This window comes from Telopea speciosissima, unplaced genomic scaffold (genome assembly GCF_018873765.1).
Source record: "Telopea speciosissima isolate NSW1024214 ecotype Mountain lineage unplaced genomic scaffold, Tspe_v1 Tspe_v1.0110, whole genome shotgun sequence".
In the NCBI taxonomy this organism is placed as follows: domain Eukaryota; kingdom Viridiplantae; phylum Streptophyta; class Magnoliopsida; order Proteales; family Proteaceae; genus Telopea; species Telopea speciosissima.
In genome coordinates this window covers 1-13,839 of record NW_025317446.1, presented here as the reverse complement: position 1 = coordinate 13,839, position 13,839 = coordinate 1, and the positions used below count along the sequence as shown (strand labels likewise).

The following is a 13,839-nucleotide window of genomic DNA, read 5'->3' as shown; positions in this document are numbered from 1 at the left end:
CATCTTGGCTCATGCCTAGGGATGTGTGTGGTACAATCCAACAGTTGACAGCTCCCTAGGCGTACTAGGCTCCTTGGAGACAAGCTACATTCCCCCACATGTGGACGATGGGGACAGATCTGCACCTGCATGGGGTGTGGGACCCATCTCTGGTGTGTAGGGCCCATGGTAGACATTCCACTCTAAAGTGGGACCCCTTACGGATCTGTGCTAAGCTGTTTAGCCTCGTGGCATTTAGGGCCTGAAAATGGATAAACTTTAAGGACGCTCTTGACCTTTGTCGGACGCTTTGACTTTTACAAAGAGCAGATGAGAGTCTGAACTTGAGACAAGCAACGGCCCGGTTTCATTCGTGGAGATATTCAGTCAATGCGCTTTCGTACCTTTTGTTTGCCAGCTCACTGTTTTCCTAAAATAATTTAAACTTCTATCCAATAACATTTTGCCACGTTGAACTAAAATTGGTTGGAGTCGGCCCTTAACTAGAAAGAAGCAAATGAGAAGAAATCTAATTTTCAGAGAAAACACGTGTCACACACTCGCTGATGAAAAAGGCGAGCTGCGTAAGAGACTACCTGGGGTCCCTATACGGGATATGAAAAGACATAAAAATCCTCATTTTTTGGCTTTTTGCTCACCATATTTTAACAGAAAGATGTACTTTTTGATAAAAGGGTGACCTACATTTGTAATTGTGGAAAGACATAAAAACCCTCAGTATTTGCTCACCATATTTTAACAGAAAGATGTACTTTGTGATAAAAGTGTGACCTATATTTGTAATAGCAAGTTTCTCCTCTTCCAGTCCTTTCACGGTTCACCTTCTTCCTTTAGAATGAAACCCAACACATCGCTCTCTTGTTGTCTCGCTAAAGGGTAGCGGAGAGAGTGAAAAAAGTGGAGGAGAATCCATGGAGGAGGGAAGTAACGGAAGAGCAGAAGCTCAACGATGTCTAGAAATAGCAGATAAGCTTCTCATGGCTCGAGATCTCATAGGAAGCAAGAATTTCGCAGTTCAAGCTCAGGAAGCCGACCCTTTCCTTGACGGAGTAGAGCAGATCCTCTCCATCGTCGATGTTCTTCTGGCAGCCGAGAAGCGGATCAACAATCACTTGGACTGGTACGCAATCCTGCAAATCGGTTGTCAATCTAACGATCTGGAACTCATAAAGAAAAAGTACAGGAGACTGGCTTTTCTCTTACATCCAGACAAGAACAAATCCGTCTTAGCCGCCGATGACGCCTTCAAGCTTGTCGTTGATGCTTGGGCCGTTTTATCTAACCCATCCAAAAAAACCCTCTACGATAACGAGCTTAATCTCTTCTCCAAGCTTGTTTCAAACCACAATCTACAACAACAACCAGTAAAGCCAAGTCCTCGAGGCAAGAAGAGAAAGGCATCCAAAGAGCAAATCTTTAACTCAGCTAGCAACAGGACTTCATCGTTGATGTCGACTTTCTGGACGACGTGTCCGTACTGCTATAATCTCTATGAATACCCTAGGATATACGAGGAATGTTGTCTCAGATGTGAGAAATGTAAGAGGGCTTTTCATGCTGTCATGGTTAAGTCTCTCCCGCCGGCTGTATCCGGAGATGATGAGTTCTTCTATTGTTGGGGTTTCTTCCCTCTGGCCTTCTCAGAAAATAAATCTGGTAGCGGTAAACCTAAATTTCCTAGCTTTTCTAATTGGTCGTCTTCACCTCAGATGCGTCCACCCCATCTTCAGCCTGGAGGGAATCGTAGCTCTGCAGACAAAAATGCTGGGTTTCCTAATTGGATGCCTTTCTCTTCCATGTTTCCACCTCAATCTCAAGCTGAAGGTATTCGTAATGCTACAGCAGACAACGTTAATTTAGATGTCGATGGAGATGATGATGATAGTTCGGTGGATATTATTGAAAAAGGGCATTTTCCTGCTCAGGTTAAAGAGAGACCTTTGTCAAATAAGAAACCTAAAAAATCAGTAGAGAAAGCGAATAATAGAGATCAGAACTACCCGGGGAAGGCTCAGGAGGAGGATGGTGATGGAAGGACGGAGGCGCCCAATGTTGCAACTGCGAAGCCGCAAAAAAGGAAGAAGACAGTTGCAAAGAGAACTCAGAAACAGAAGGGTAGAGGCCTCCAGAGTAAGAAAGAAACTGTGGAATTTGATTTGAATGGGGAAGTGGGGATTGAGGTTGAGGATTCTGAACCTGGGGAAGGAACAGATACAGGGAGTGGGGATGAAAATGTTGCTACAGGGATTGGCTTCTTTGAGGGACTTGATGATTTGCTGGGAAATATGCCAATATTTAATGTTGTTGATGATGGTGGAAAGGTTGAAGGTGATGATGCATAGTTTGGGATGATTCCTGGCTGTTGTTTGTAAGCTTGTTGTAGTGGTTGATGTAACAATCTGCAGCCAGATTTTCTGCTTTACTGGTTGCCTGTTAGGGCAGATGTAAATTTTGCTGCAATGTATTCGTATGCTATTTAGAACCATTGGGATGACTTGTTTTTCTTTATGTAGATTCTTCCTTTCTGTGAACATGGCATGCTGTTTATTAGGCGGAAATCAACTGGAAAACCGGGTCTGAGATGAGCTCAATTGTCTTACTTCACTGGAGAAGTTTTGGTCTGTTTGTAGTTTCCGTATTTTCGTCAAGAAGTTATGGTCTACCCTACTCTTGCAATGTGTTTCTCATATGCCTGCAGATGAATAAGTAGTTTAACTTTGTAGTTCTTGAATATTTGGCTTAGTTGATTGTCTTACAATACTGGTAGGTTATCCAGTTGAATTGCATGCACTAGTGATTCTGTGAAATTGAAGATATGAATAAGGTAGTATTATTGGTAGCACTTTTAATTTGCTAGGGCTCTCTTTCTCCCAAATGAAGTAATTAAACTTGAAGCTGCATTTTGAGTTACCTTTTCCAGCCTTCTTTTTTCTTATTCATTTAGTCCTCTTTATTTGTTTCAGCCTTTGGTAGTTTAGCTCTGGAGGTAAGGTGGTTCTCTATTGTCTAAGCCACGGATGAGGACTCGAGTCTTTTGTTGTCTCTTTAGGCCTCAGCTTCATAATTTGCTTTGCCGTTACTTCTTTGGCATATGCTTATTAGCAGGAAGCTTTTTTGGTTTTTCCTTCTGAACTCCCTCAGCCAATAATATATTTGCTTTGTGTTTGTCTATTGTACTATATGAATATTTGAAGACACAATTTGAGTTCCATGGGACAAAACACATAATTAAATGGCCAGAAATCAAATAGGTCCTAAAGATTGTATGGTGAAGAGAAGCCATTATCAGCTGTTTTCAGTTATTTCTGGGGGTATAGTGTAAATTAGGAGGCAGAACTTAGTGCCAATAGTTGGCATCTTAACTAACTTCATATCATGGGTTTTGGATTTTACCTTCTTGAACCTCTAGAGCATCGGCGTCAACGTGCGTGTACATGCCACACAGAGACTTAGAATACACCATAAACAGTGATCCTACACATTTCATCATTTTCACTGATACATCCTATTGCACCTACCGTCTCCTCTGTGGCTTTATATTGAGTAAGTCATTTTTCCCTTGCATGAGTTGGGATTGATTTTTCCCTGAAACCATTTCTGTTTTCTTTCACCTCCTGATCTCTTTTCATGGTTCACATCAGTTCTCGCAATCTTTGATTAATCATATAGATGCTATCATTTGCTAAAGCATTCTGTCTCTCTTTTCCCTCTGATTCTTTCAAGATTGTTTGGTTAATTATTGTACAATCAGTTGAGCACAACTTGCAGAGACTGGTTGCCATTGTGGTCAACACAATCAGCCTTGTAGTCAGTTGAGCATTGATGGTCAACACACTCACTCAGGTGGGCTGAGATGCAGGCATGAGGCATGTGGCATGTGGCATGTGGATGGTCAGTTTGAAGATGAGTAGAGTTGATAGCTGGGCCGAAATAGCCGGATAGTTGGCAGAGGTGTGGCCGATGGCTTTGGTAGCTGGACAATAGGTTTGGCAAGGTGAGCAGTCTTTAGAGTTGAAGGATGAGCTGTAATGTGCAAGGGCAATTAGCTTGGTTGACTGACAAAGCAAGAGCATTTGCATGAGGAAGATTGCAGATGAGGAATACCGTGGGAGCTGGAAATAATAACATAAGCATGTCAGTTGTTGGGAGCTGCCAACAGAGTTTCAGTTGTCAGTTGTATGAACAAATAACAAGCTTGTAACAGTTGACAGTTAGTAGCTACAGTTTGCAGTTACATGGGCAGTCAGGAAGCCATGTGGCATGTTGACTTGATTAGAGAGGTGAAAAGGTAGGCTACTATGCTTGTTGACAGCAGGGTTGAAATGGGTTGCTTCATCTTGTGCTGGCACTTCATGAGATAATTCATGACATCAAACACTCTCACAAATGAGTGTGGTATGACTAGGTGGCATTTCCAGAGCCTTGTGTGGCTAGAAGAAGTTGAGATAATCACTGGAATACATGGGCAGATGGCAGCCTCTCTGATGATTCGGCGTGGTCAGCAGAGTCCTTAGATGCATTGTGATGAGATGGAGTTGCTGTGAGGTAAACTGGAGTGGATGTTGATTTGGTTCAGGGAAGCTTGAAGGTGAAGTATAAATGATTTGCAGTGGAATTTTGTATGTGCAATATCTTCAAGAGTGTTTTGAGTTGTCTTCAAGGTAGATTATGTTAAAGCTCAGAAGATGAGATTTTTATATCTCAAAATCATTGTTCCAATGCCTCGAGAATCAAGACAATTTGAGGTTGGGCGGAGGAGTTATGACCATAGTAAATACACATATAATACGCATATCCAAATGCATGAATAAAAAAATGTATTTTTACGACTTCTTCCTTAGATATGGAAAAAACTGTGTATTTTATAACTTCACCTGTTAAACACGTATGATTTTGTAGAGCATTCTTGCTATACAACCATTATTTTATCCTAGGAATGGTTTCCATGATCACAAGATGCTCTTTTAAGAATTTTTGGCTTGCAGTCTTAATTAAATGTGTGATGCATAAGTTTTTTTAAGCCTTTTTCGCTTGAAATTTCAGTTACACCTGTGCTGCATATATCATGTATTTTAGCTTTTAGAAGAACCTGTATGAAACACGTACATATAATTGCCCGTGCACATGTTTTATTACGTCAGATTTTTTAAAAGTATTATTACCATTTAATCCATTTATTACACGTAGGTATCCATACCAGATTTTTTGCCGTACCCAAACTTACTATTGTTATGACATGGACAGTGAAAATGATAGAGTGACTTCAAGCTCCATTTTGAACCTCTCCCACTAAACCTGAGATGAATCTCAAAACAAGAAGATTAAAGCTATTTCAGTCATCTTTCTATTGGCTTTGGAATCTCATTAATCCTACGCCGACCGAAGGAGATATAGTCTCAACAACATATGCATAGAATTATAGTTTTGCAAATGCAGTAAGTTCATTGAATTTTTGAGCAATCCTACTTGCAGATCTGTAGAATCTCAAAAGAGGAAAGTTATAGAGCTATGAGACTTCTTTCCAGCCTCTTTGTTTGAACTAGAATTTCCCTATGGCTCCGTTTGATTGCTTGGAAAATTAATTGGAAGGAAAATGAAATTTTCAAATCTATTAAAAAAACTTTTATAATCATTAGCCCACATAATTATATTATTAACTCCAAATTATTCCATATTTGATTATAAAAATTCACTTCTCATTTAAATTCGTAATTGGATGCCTTTCTCTTCAAAGTAGCCTCTTGTAACCTTGATTGGCTCAAGCATGCACCTAGTTTTTATCGCTTTTGTCCTTCTATTACAACCAATGAGGCATTACTTACCGGTCGGATGCCTAGGAGAGATCCAGAATGGCTTCCGAATACAACTAAGAGCCCCACCACCATTGGAATGTTTAAATTTGTACATGACAAGGCTACATTATAGATTTACAGTCCAACATAATGATCCACATAAATAACTACATTTGTACAAGTCATTTTAAATCTGTATACAATACAAGGTTATGAAGAAATGACAGATTTTTTAATTTACACAGTTGCGAGCATTATAATGGGAAAAGCTTTCTATGCTGATAGCTGAAATCCATGTGCTCTTACATGCATTTGTATGTTGATGAAGTGTGTACCCAAGCATTTTAACCGCTCATAATCTTTTTTTCGCATGCAAATGAGCACAGTACCATGTAGTGACCCAAGCCAGCGCGGGTGAACGAGATGCATTTCATCTTTGAACAAAGAGGGCAACTCCAACCAAGCCCAACCAAATGGTTACAGCAATCCAAAAAGATTGGTTCTTCTCCCACCCACCCGGTGGTCGCCAGACCAAGAAGTCAGCTAAATAGTCCCTGGAAGAAGGAAGCTGATTGGTTGTTACCTCATTTCTCCTTTGATCACTATCCTTGTATTTGTCACTCCATGTCGCTGCATAGCTGCAAATAAAAGCCAGCACTGTCAATACACTTGATCACATACATTGCTAGAAGCCATGAACTTCAAGACAAGACTGAAAAGAACTTATCCTATAGAAAAGTAAAGCCAAAAAGTCCTACATTTAGTCATCTTTCTCGGTATCTGTCTCGCAAGTATAATTGTTCAATCTGAAAGAGATTAGTAGAGTCCACCAGAGTGCACGCCCAGAAACCGAGATTTGAAGCTGGAGATACTGTCTTCATTGTTTTAGCCAACTATCTCCAATTAGGAATAACATGTCTTGACACATTGATTAAGGTTGAATGTTGTTAATCCTCTAAATTGAAAATTTAGACAGAGAGAATGTACAACAACTCGGCCTTTTCCCAACTAAATGGGGTCGGCTACATGGATCCTTGCCCTCCACTCAGCCCTATTCGACGTCATACTTGATACAAGGCCTAAGCTATGCATGTCTTTCCTCACCACTTCTCCTAAGGTCATTTCAGGTCACCACCTTTCTCGTTTAGTTCCATCAATCTAAATCAAATCACTCCTCTGTACTAGAGCATCCAAAGGCCTCCATTGAGCATGGCCATGCCACCTCAAACAACTTTCTTGTAGTTTTATCATGTACCGGAGCTGCTCCCAAATCAGCTTTAATATGATCATTCCTTACTTTATCCTTCCTAGTGTTGCCACTCATCCATCTCAACATCCTCATCTCCGCTACACTCTATATGATGCTTCTTAATTGTCCAACATTCCGCACGATACATCATAGCCGATCGTATCACTGTCCTATAAAATTTTCCTTTTAAGTTTTAAAGGAATATGCCGATAACAAAACACTACGGGCACACCTCTCCACTCCATCCATCCTATTTTAATTCTCTGTGAAACATCCTCTAAATCACATTCTTTATTTATGACACACAGAATGTACTACGACAGAATTAGAAAGAAGAGCCTAATATTATTATAAGAAATATATTCAAATTAGTTCACCATGACATCTGCTTGTTTACCCTGGGCTCACAGGAATCATTTCCATTTCTCAAGAAACAAGGAATCCCTAAGTAAACTAGATCAATCACCATTGGAGATTGTAATGATCATGGGAGACCATAATGATAACCACTCTAAAACATGTCGATAAACCATAATGATCACAGGAGAATCAAAGTGAAGGATCCAATGGACAACCAGAGAGATTGTAAAGAGGGGCAAGTATTTATTTCTGATCCATAACAAGTACAAAGGGCGTACCCAGTGCATGAGGCTCCCGCCACTGCGGGGTCTAGGGAGGGCCATAATGTACGCAGCCTTATCCCCAGTTCGCGGAGAGACCGTTTCCAGAGAATTAAACCTGTGACCACATGATCACAATGGAGCAACCTTACCCTTGCACCAAGGTCCACCCTCTCTGATCCATAACAAGTAGAGAGGAAAAATGAAAATTTGGACACCCCCCCCCCCCCCAAAAAAAAAAAGGGTTAATGGATAGTCTTTGCAGGTATGGATTGTCACTAGAGCCCCCAATCTCCAACAGATAGTCAGTGGGGAAGCTGATTGACACTGGACCCTTGATAAGTGCTACCTAGCTGATGAACAACTTAATATGAGGCAGCATAGAGGATAGAAGAAAGCTCACACATATATGGTAAGATTTTAGATGTCTGATCATGTATGTAGATCTTTAGCCAGTGGTATATGGCCACCAAACTGATAAAGAATCTGTGGGGAGAGGATAAAATGCCACGAACAAATGAGCAGGAACATGACACAACTGAATTAGGAAGATAACCACTGCATAAGCAAGAGACTGCCACATGCAGAAGCAATCCAGTTCACGCTAATGGACAAATCATAGCGTGAAGCATAGACAAAAATCTACATGAGTGAACAGTCTGAAAGAACAGCTAATTGACAGCATAAACCATAGACACAAATCCAAATGATTGAACGGTTGAAAAGAACTAATGTTGAAAGTGTATCGGCAGATATCATGTCATTGATACGGGAAAACCGAAGAAGAAGGTGCAACAAAAGTGCAAAGCAGATACTGGAGAGCAAAAAGATCAAACCCTAATATTAATATAACAAAATCTGCTTTTTGCATAGACAAATTAGATGACATTAGAAAGATTAAAAGGAATATAAGCCTTAGGTACAATAAGACACAGATAATATCCCTGATTGAATGGATAGCCAAACAGTCAGCCACTGCTTTCTAGCAGAGCTCAAAAGGCTGGGACCTAGGAGTTTTGAAATCTTATAAATCCAACTCCTCTGCCTGATGCATATAAAGCTAATGAATTTAACTTCCATACAAAATCACTGTCGGTAGTTCTGAATTGAGTATTAACAGTTAGGACAATCAATATTAACACATCTAGCCATTGGTAATACATATAAAAGACCTACAGCACAACCAGATTATCCAAAGCAACCATCTAATGCAAGGAAAGGATATGATTCCTTGCACCGGAAGGCACCAAGGGTTTCAAAGCACAAATAGAGAAGAAAGCCAAATTAAGGCTTATGGATTGTCAATAAACTGATGATAGAATTGCCTTTGCTTTACACATAGGCCCCTTTATATAGACTTGGATACCTTAGCCCTTAAGAGATACACACACTTCAAGAATGGATTTGATGCAGAATGATCACCAAATAGGGCTTATTTCTTTAGAAATAGGGCTAGGGTTAGGTTATATCCATGTTGGGCCTTTGTTCCCAAGGGTTTTTTATGTAATAGGCCACTTTAATGAGCCTAAACTAGGGATACTTAAGTTGCATACGGGATGAGCCCAATACTTAGTTATTTTTATGTTTTTAGATTGAACCGGTTTAGATTTGGTTGCATCCAATTGGTTCAATGGGTCTAATTTAAGTGAAGTGTTCCTATTGGTTAATAGGTTCTTTTATCCTATTGGCTAATATGGAATCTTCTTTTAATTAGTTGTTTTTAAGTTAGATTCTTTTATTTTAATTTTAAGTTAGTAGGGGTAGTTAGGACATTTTAGTATTTTAAATTAGTAATTTGAATTTGATTAGATCTCTTCCACGATTTAAGTGAGGAGGAGATTAGATTGTATTAGGATTTGGCTTAGGCCTTTAATTATAAATAAAGGAATCGTGGGAGGCTCCCCCAGAACAGATTTGAATTTAAAAAAAGAGATTTTCGTGGCTAATTGCTGCTCCTTGCTCTCCAAGAGTGTGTGCATCCTTGTGGGCTTATCAAGGTGGAAGGGTGGGTGGAATCCTGCGACTCCTTACGCCGTGACGGCTGGGAGGATCCCTATTTCGAAGGTGGTTTCATCCTTCAACAATCCAAGCTGTTGCCGGAGGAATCCAGTGTAAGTTTGGGTTTTAATTTTCTGTTTTATCCTTTCTTTCCTTCCCCAATCGATCCCCTTTCTTTTCTGTCCTATTTCTCATAAACCCTAGACTGCTACATTCTGCCCAGATCTGAATCTTAGTTCTGTCCAGATCTGCTTACCTATCAGAAGCCATCCAAATTCTGACCATAGCCTCCCCTCAACACCATCCCTACTCAACCCAAGTTGCTGCCCCTTCCCATCACTCCAACCCTAATTTCTGTAAAAAGTTCCATTAGCCATTAAACCCTAAAATTACAGATCTCCCATTTCGGACCATCAAAACAGGCCCATATTAGGATCGAACCTCCCTCCCACAGTGCCCTAAACTCGATCCCAAGCCTAGCCCTAAACCCCCATTAAAAACCCTAGTTTTGGCTATTTTCCTTAGTTTTAGAACCCGAAACCCTAACCCTAATTTCTGCAGGAAATTAAAACTGATTCAAATTCAGATATTTTTATACCATAATGACCCTCTAAACCTGCAGATTAAAACCCTATAAACCCCATTCCCAAATTCCCATCCTAAACCCTAATTTTGCCCTAAAACAGCCCCAAATCAGCCCTAAACAGCAGGCTTGACCAAAGCTTGATTCCAATTGGCTCCTAGTAGGATTATCACCTATTCTAGGACTACATTAGGATTTCAACCACACATTCCTCACATCCTACTAGGCACAAACAATAATCTAATATTCCCATGCAAAACCCACCGTTTTATAGAGAGTCAAACTGCAAGCCCAAAAAGTAACAAATACAGCACTTAACTTAATAATGCATCTAGTTTCTAGGAGTAATAAACACTTGACTCAGTAAACAAAGAGAAACTCTAGGAAACATACAAAAACTGAAATAAAGATTTTGATTAATAACCAACAAATTGGAGTACTACTGTCCAGTGCCTGAACAGTAACTACTACTTGTGAACTATCTTTTCCCTCATTCTATCCATGTGATCCCCAATCTGGTCTGCAAGTTCATCTATATCAGGGTATTCCAGATGCTTTTTTTATTTTTAATTTAATAAAACTGACACTAACATTTTGATCATAAATTCATAAAACCATTAATGTTGATATGCTTATTGTATGTCCTGGTAAATGATTCTACTTAATTGTCTGAAGTTCTGCGATGAGAAAATCTAGTTAAAAGTCATCAGTTAATATACCTGACAGAAATTTATCCAGTATATATATGGTTGCTTGTGACAGAAATGAGGGAGGGCAAGATGGGGATAAACAAATAGTTTAAGTCAATGGCATCAAAATGAGTTTATTAAATCTTAAACATCGTAACTGTCAACAAATAAATAAATAAAACATAACATGTACAATTTGAAGTTTTTGTACCGGGGAGAGAGAGAGAGAGAGGAATGAAACATCTCAATAGCCTAGTCCAGCAAATGAACCTTTGAACACATGTTCAGAGAACTGAAATGTCGGCAATCTTTTCCAGTGCTTTAAGATAAAAATGTCATTAAGGATTATAAAATGCAGAGTGCATCTTAGCCTATATCTAACTTCTGAAGAGACGAGCAAACAAAGTATTTGTGACGTTGCATTTTGAGTCGACAAGATAAACTCTAAAGGCGATACACAAACATACATGGATATAATCACATGCCTGCTGAGTTAGTAAAATTACATTTAAGCTTTTCAAGAAAAATCCTTTGAGGGTGGGCCTTGGTGCAACAGTAAGGTTGCTCCATTGTGACTAAGAGGTCACGAGTTCGAGTCTGGAAACAGCCTCTCTGTGAAAGCAGAGAGAAGGCTGCGTACATTATGACCCTCCCCAGACATCGCAGTGGTGGAAGCCTCATGCACTGGGCATGTCCTTTTTAAGAAATATCCTTTATTGCACCACATATCAAGAATGGCCTGACGATAGCAGTGCACATACATGGATATGATCACATGCCTGCTGCGCTACTAAAATGGCATTTAAACTTTTCAAGAAATATCCTCTATTGCACAACATAGCAAGAATGAGGCATCCGACAATAATAGCGCTTTAACCATGTTAAGCAGAAATACTAAATGTTTCAAACTTGACAAGTAACCCACTCATGAGACTAAAATGACCCAAGGAGGTAGCCAAACGGTATAACAGTGGGGTTCAAAAAAAGTGAATTCATACAGATACCGACAGTCTGTGCGTGCACACACACACATACACACAATGACAGAACATACTCTGACATGTAACCATGCATCCACTGATGAACTAGAATGAATCAAGTATATAGCCAATGGTCAAATAGTGGGTTCGCAAAGTATAATCCTAAGGTCATGATAGATAAGTGTGCACACACACACACACACGGGCCTCAAACACATGCACACACATGTACACACACAAGAACTGATCTGACCAAAAGAACAAGCAAACGAGTACACTGCAAACAACCAAGGTTAGAGCCTACCAAGAACAGGATGGAACTTATATCATCTATGGACAACCAAAAGCAGATTAAAAAGGCCCAAAAAACAGAAAAAAGAACAGGAGAGGAAGAGAAAATATGAATATACAAAATGCTAACATCACAAATATATTAGCCTCATGAGCCTTACTGCCCAATCCTCATCAGGTAAAACAAATTTTCTTTTCTATCCCCCTACTTTGCAGGTATGGGCAGTGAGCGATCAGCTTCACAGATCCTGTGACTGACTCTGAGGTTAGCAAAGCCCATAAAAATAAAGATGACAATATTTTCATAATTTCCTCCAATAACAGAAAAACAGCAGGTATGGTGGTTCCCATAGCAGACAACTTCAGAACTTCTGAGATTTGGAGAACAAAAGAACAGAGAATGCTTGCTCGGTGCATAAGCCTAGGAACATAAGGCCTCAAATAAATTCTCCTAAATTTTTCTATCATTACTTCCTGTTCAAAGAATCCAATTTGGAAAAGAAACTCCTTTCCAATGTTGGCCTGCAAATGTCCATATCTCCAAGCACTGAAACTTCCGGAAATGCATACCCTCTAAGTTATCCTGGTTTCAGAAGCCACATTTTCCAATATGTTAAGCTGAAGTGACTCCAGCTTTGTAGAAATAACTGAACATAGCACCAAGAATTGCTATGGGTTGATGGATTAGAACTTGACCAAATCACAATGAAGTGTCATTTCATGAGTGACCCATGAAATCTGAAAAGACTTATAATTACCTAATCATGTTTCTTTCTTTCTTTTCTTTACATAAGTTTTCTTTAGCACAGTGATAGGTGGTCAAGTAGCCACTGGAGCGACAAGTAATCACATAGCCATGTATTACTCACCCAAAAATAAGAAGCATAAGTCACATACTTTACAAATGAACTGAACCAAATAAACCTCAACTAACCTGTCATAACTGGAACCAATCAATGGTATGGTGACCATCTCTTCGGCAGATATCTTAAGCCTTGGTGCCTGCAAGATGTAGCGGAGCTCAGCAGCTTGGCGTCGAATACTGACACAGGGATGTTGCTTCTCCAGCTGTTGATAGAGAGAAATACAATCTGCATGGCGGTTCTTGGCCTCATAAGCCATAGCGAGCCATATTTGTATCTGATATAACAATTGAACTCTGATTGTTAAATAAAAATTCAAAGGAAAAATGCCAAAAATATCCTGCTTTCTTCTACATCAGAACTGACCTCTCCACCAAACAGAGTAGACCTGGGAATGATTGTGAGAGCACCTTCTAAGAACTCAATAGCCCGACCATACAGGCCCCTCCCATAAGCTTTCTGACCCAACTCAAACATTAATTTGGCCGTCGCTCTCCTCTCCGCCTGCTCCTTCGCCACCTATTGTTATTCACAATCGAATGAGGCCTTCAATTATTCAACTATTTTAAAACCAGATTAATGGTAATTGAAATCTGCTAAAAGAAGAGGGTAATTTGAAACTACAAATTTAATTCAACCAACTTAACTGCGAAAGGATATATAATACAATCATGCCCTTAACTGAACCTTAAAGCTTTTCACTTCAAATCTATCAGATGTCATTATTTTGAGTTTTTGGGTAATTCTAGCAAGAAATGAGCAGAATAATGAAGT

General features: G+C 39.6%; 2 protein-coding genes across 2 annotated transcripts; one reads left to right on the top strand and one right to left on the bottom strand.

Moving 5' to 3' along the window:
• The first annotated feature begins 850 nt into the window (after window positions 1-850).
• On the top strand, window positions 851-2,711 carry LOC122647666. Its single transcript, XM_043841022.1, has one exon. It carries the CDS (start codon window positions 912-914, stop codon window positions 2,340-2,342), a length of 1,431 nt encoding a protein of 476 aa, XP_043696957.1. The 5' UTR covers window positions 851-911; the 3' UTR covers window positions 2,343-2,711.
• A 3,225-nt stretch (window positions 2,712-5,936) lies between these two features.
• On the bottom strand, window positions 5,937-13,652 carry LOC122647664. The gene is made up of 3 exons (XM_043841021.1): window positions 13,432-13,652; window positions 13,137-13,342; window positions 5,937-6,430 (listed from the first exon to the last, which is right to left on the bottom strand). The coding sequence occupies exons 1-3, from the start codon at window positions 13,540-13,542 to the stop codon at window positions 6,223-6,225; spliced, it is 525 nt and encodes a 174-aa protein (XP_043696956.1). The 5' UTR covers window positions 13,543-13,652; the 3' UTR covers window positions 5,937-6,222.
• Window positions 13,653-13,839: the final 187 nt, after the last annotated feature.

Excerpts from the sequence above, each read along its gene's own strand:
- LOC122647666 (XM_043841022.1), top strand. The coding sequence starts at position 912 with ATGGAGGAGGGAAGTAACGGAAGAGCAGAAGCTCAACGATGTCTAGAA.
- LOC122647664 (XM_043841021.1), bottom strand. The coding sequence starts at position 13,542 with ATGTTTGAGTTGGGTCAGAAAGCTTATGGGAGGGGCCTGTATGGTCGG. Across the intron at positions 13,343-13,431 it reads CTACTCTGTTTGGTGGAGAG|ATACAAATATGGCTCGCTAT; the intron begins GTCAGTTCTGAT and ends TTGTTATATCAG. Across the intron at positions 6,431-13,136 it reads ATTGGTTCCAGTTATGACAG|CTATGCAGCGACATGGAGTG; the intron begins GTTAGTTGAGGT and ends TTTTATTTGCAG.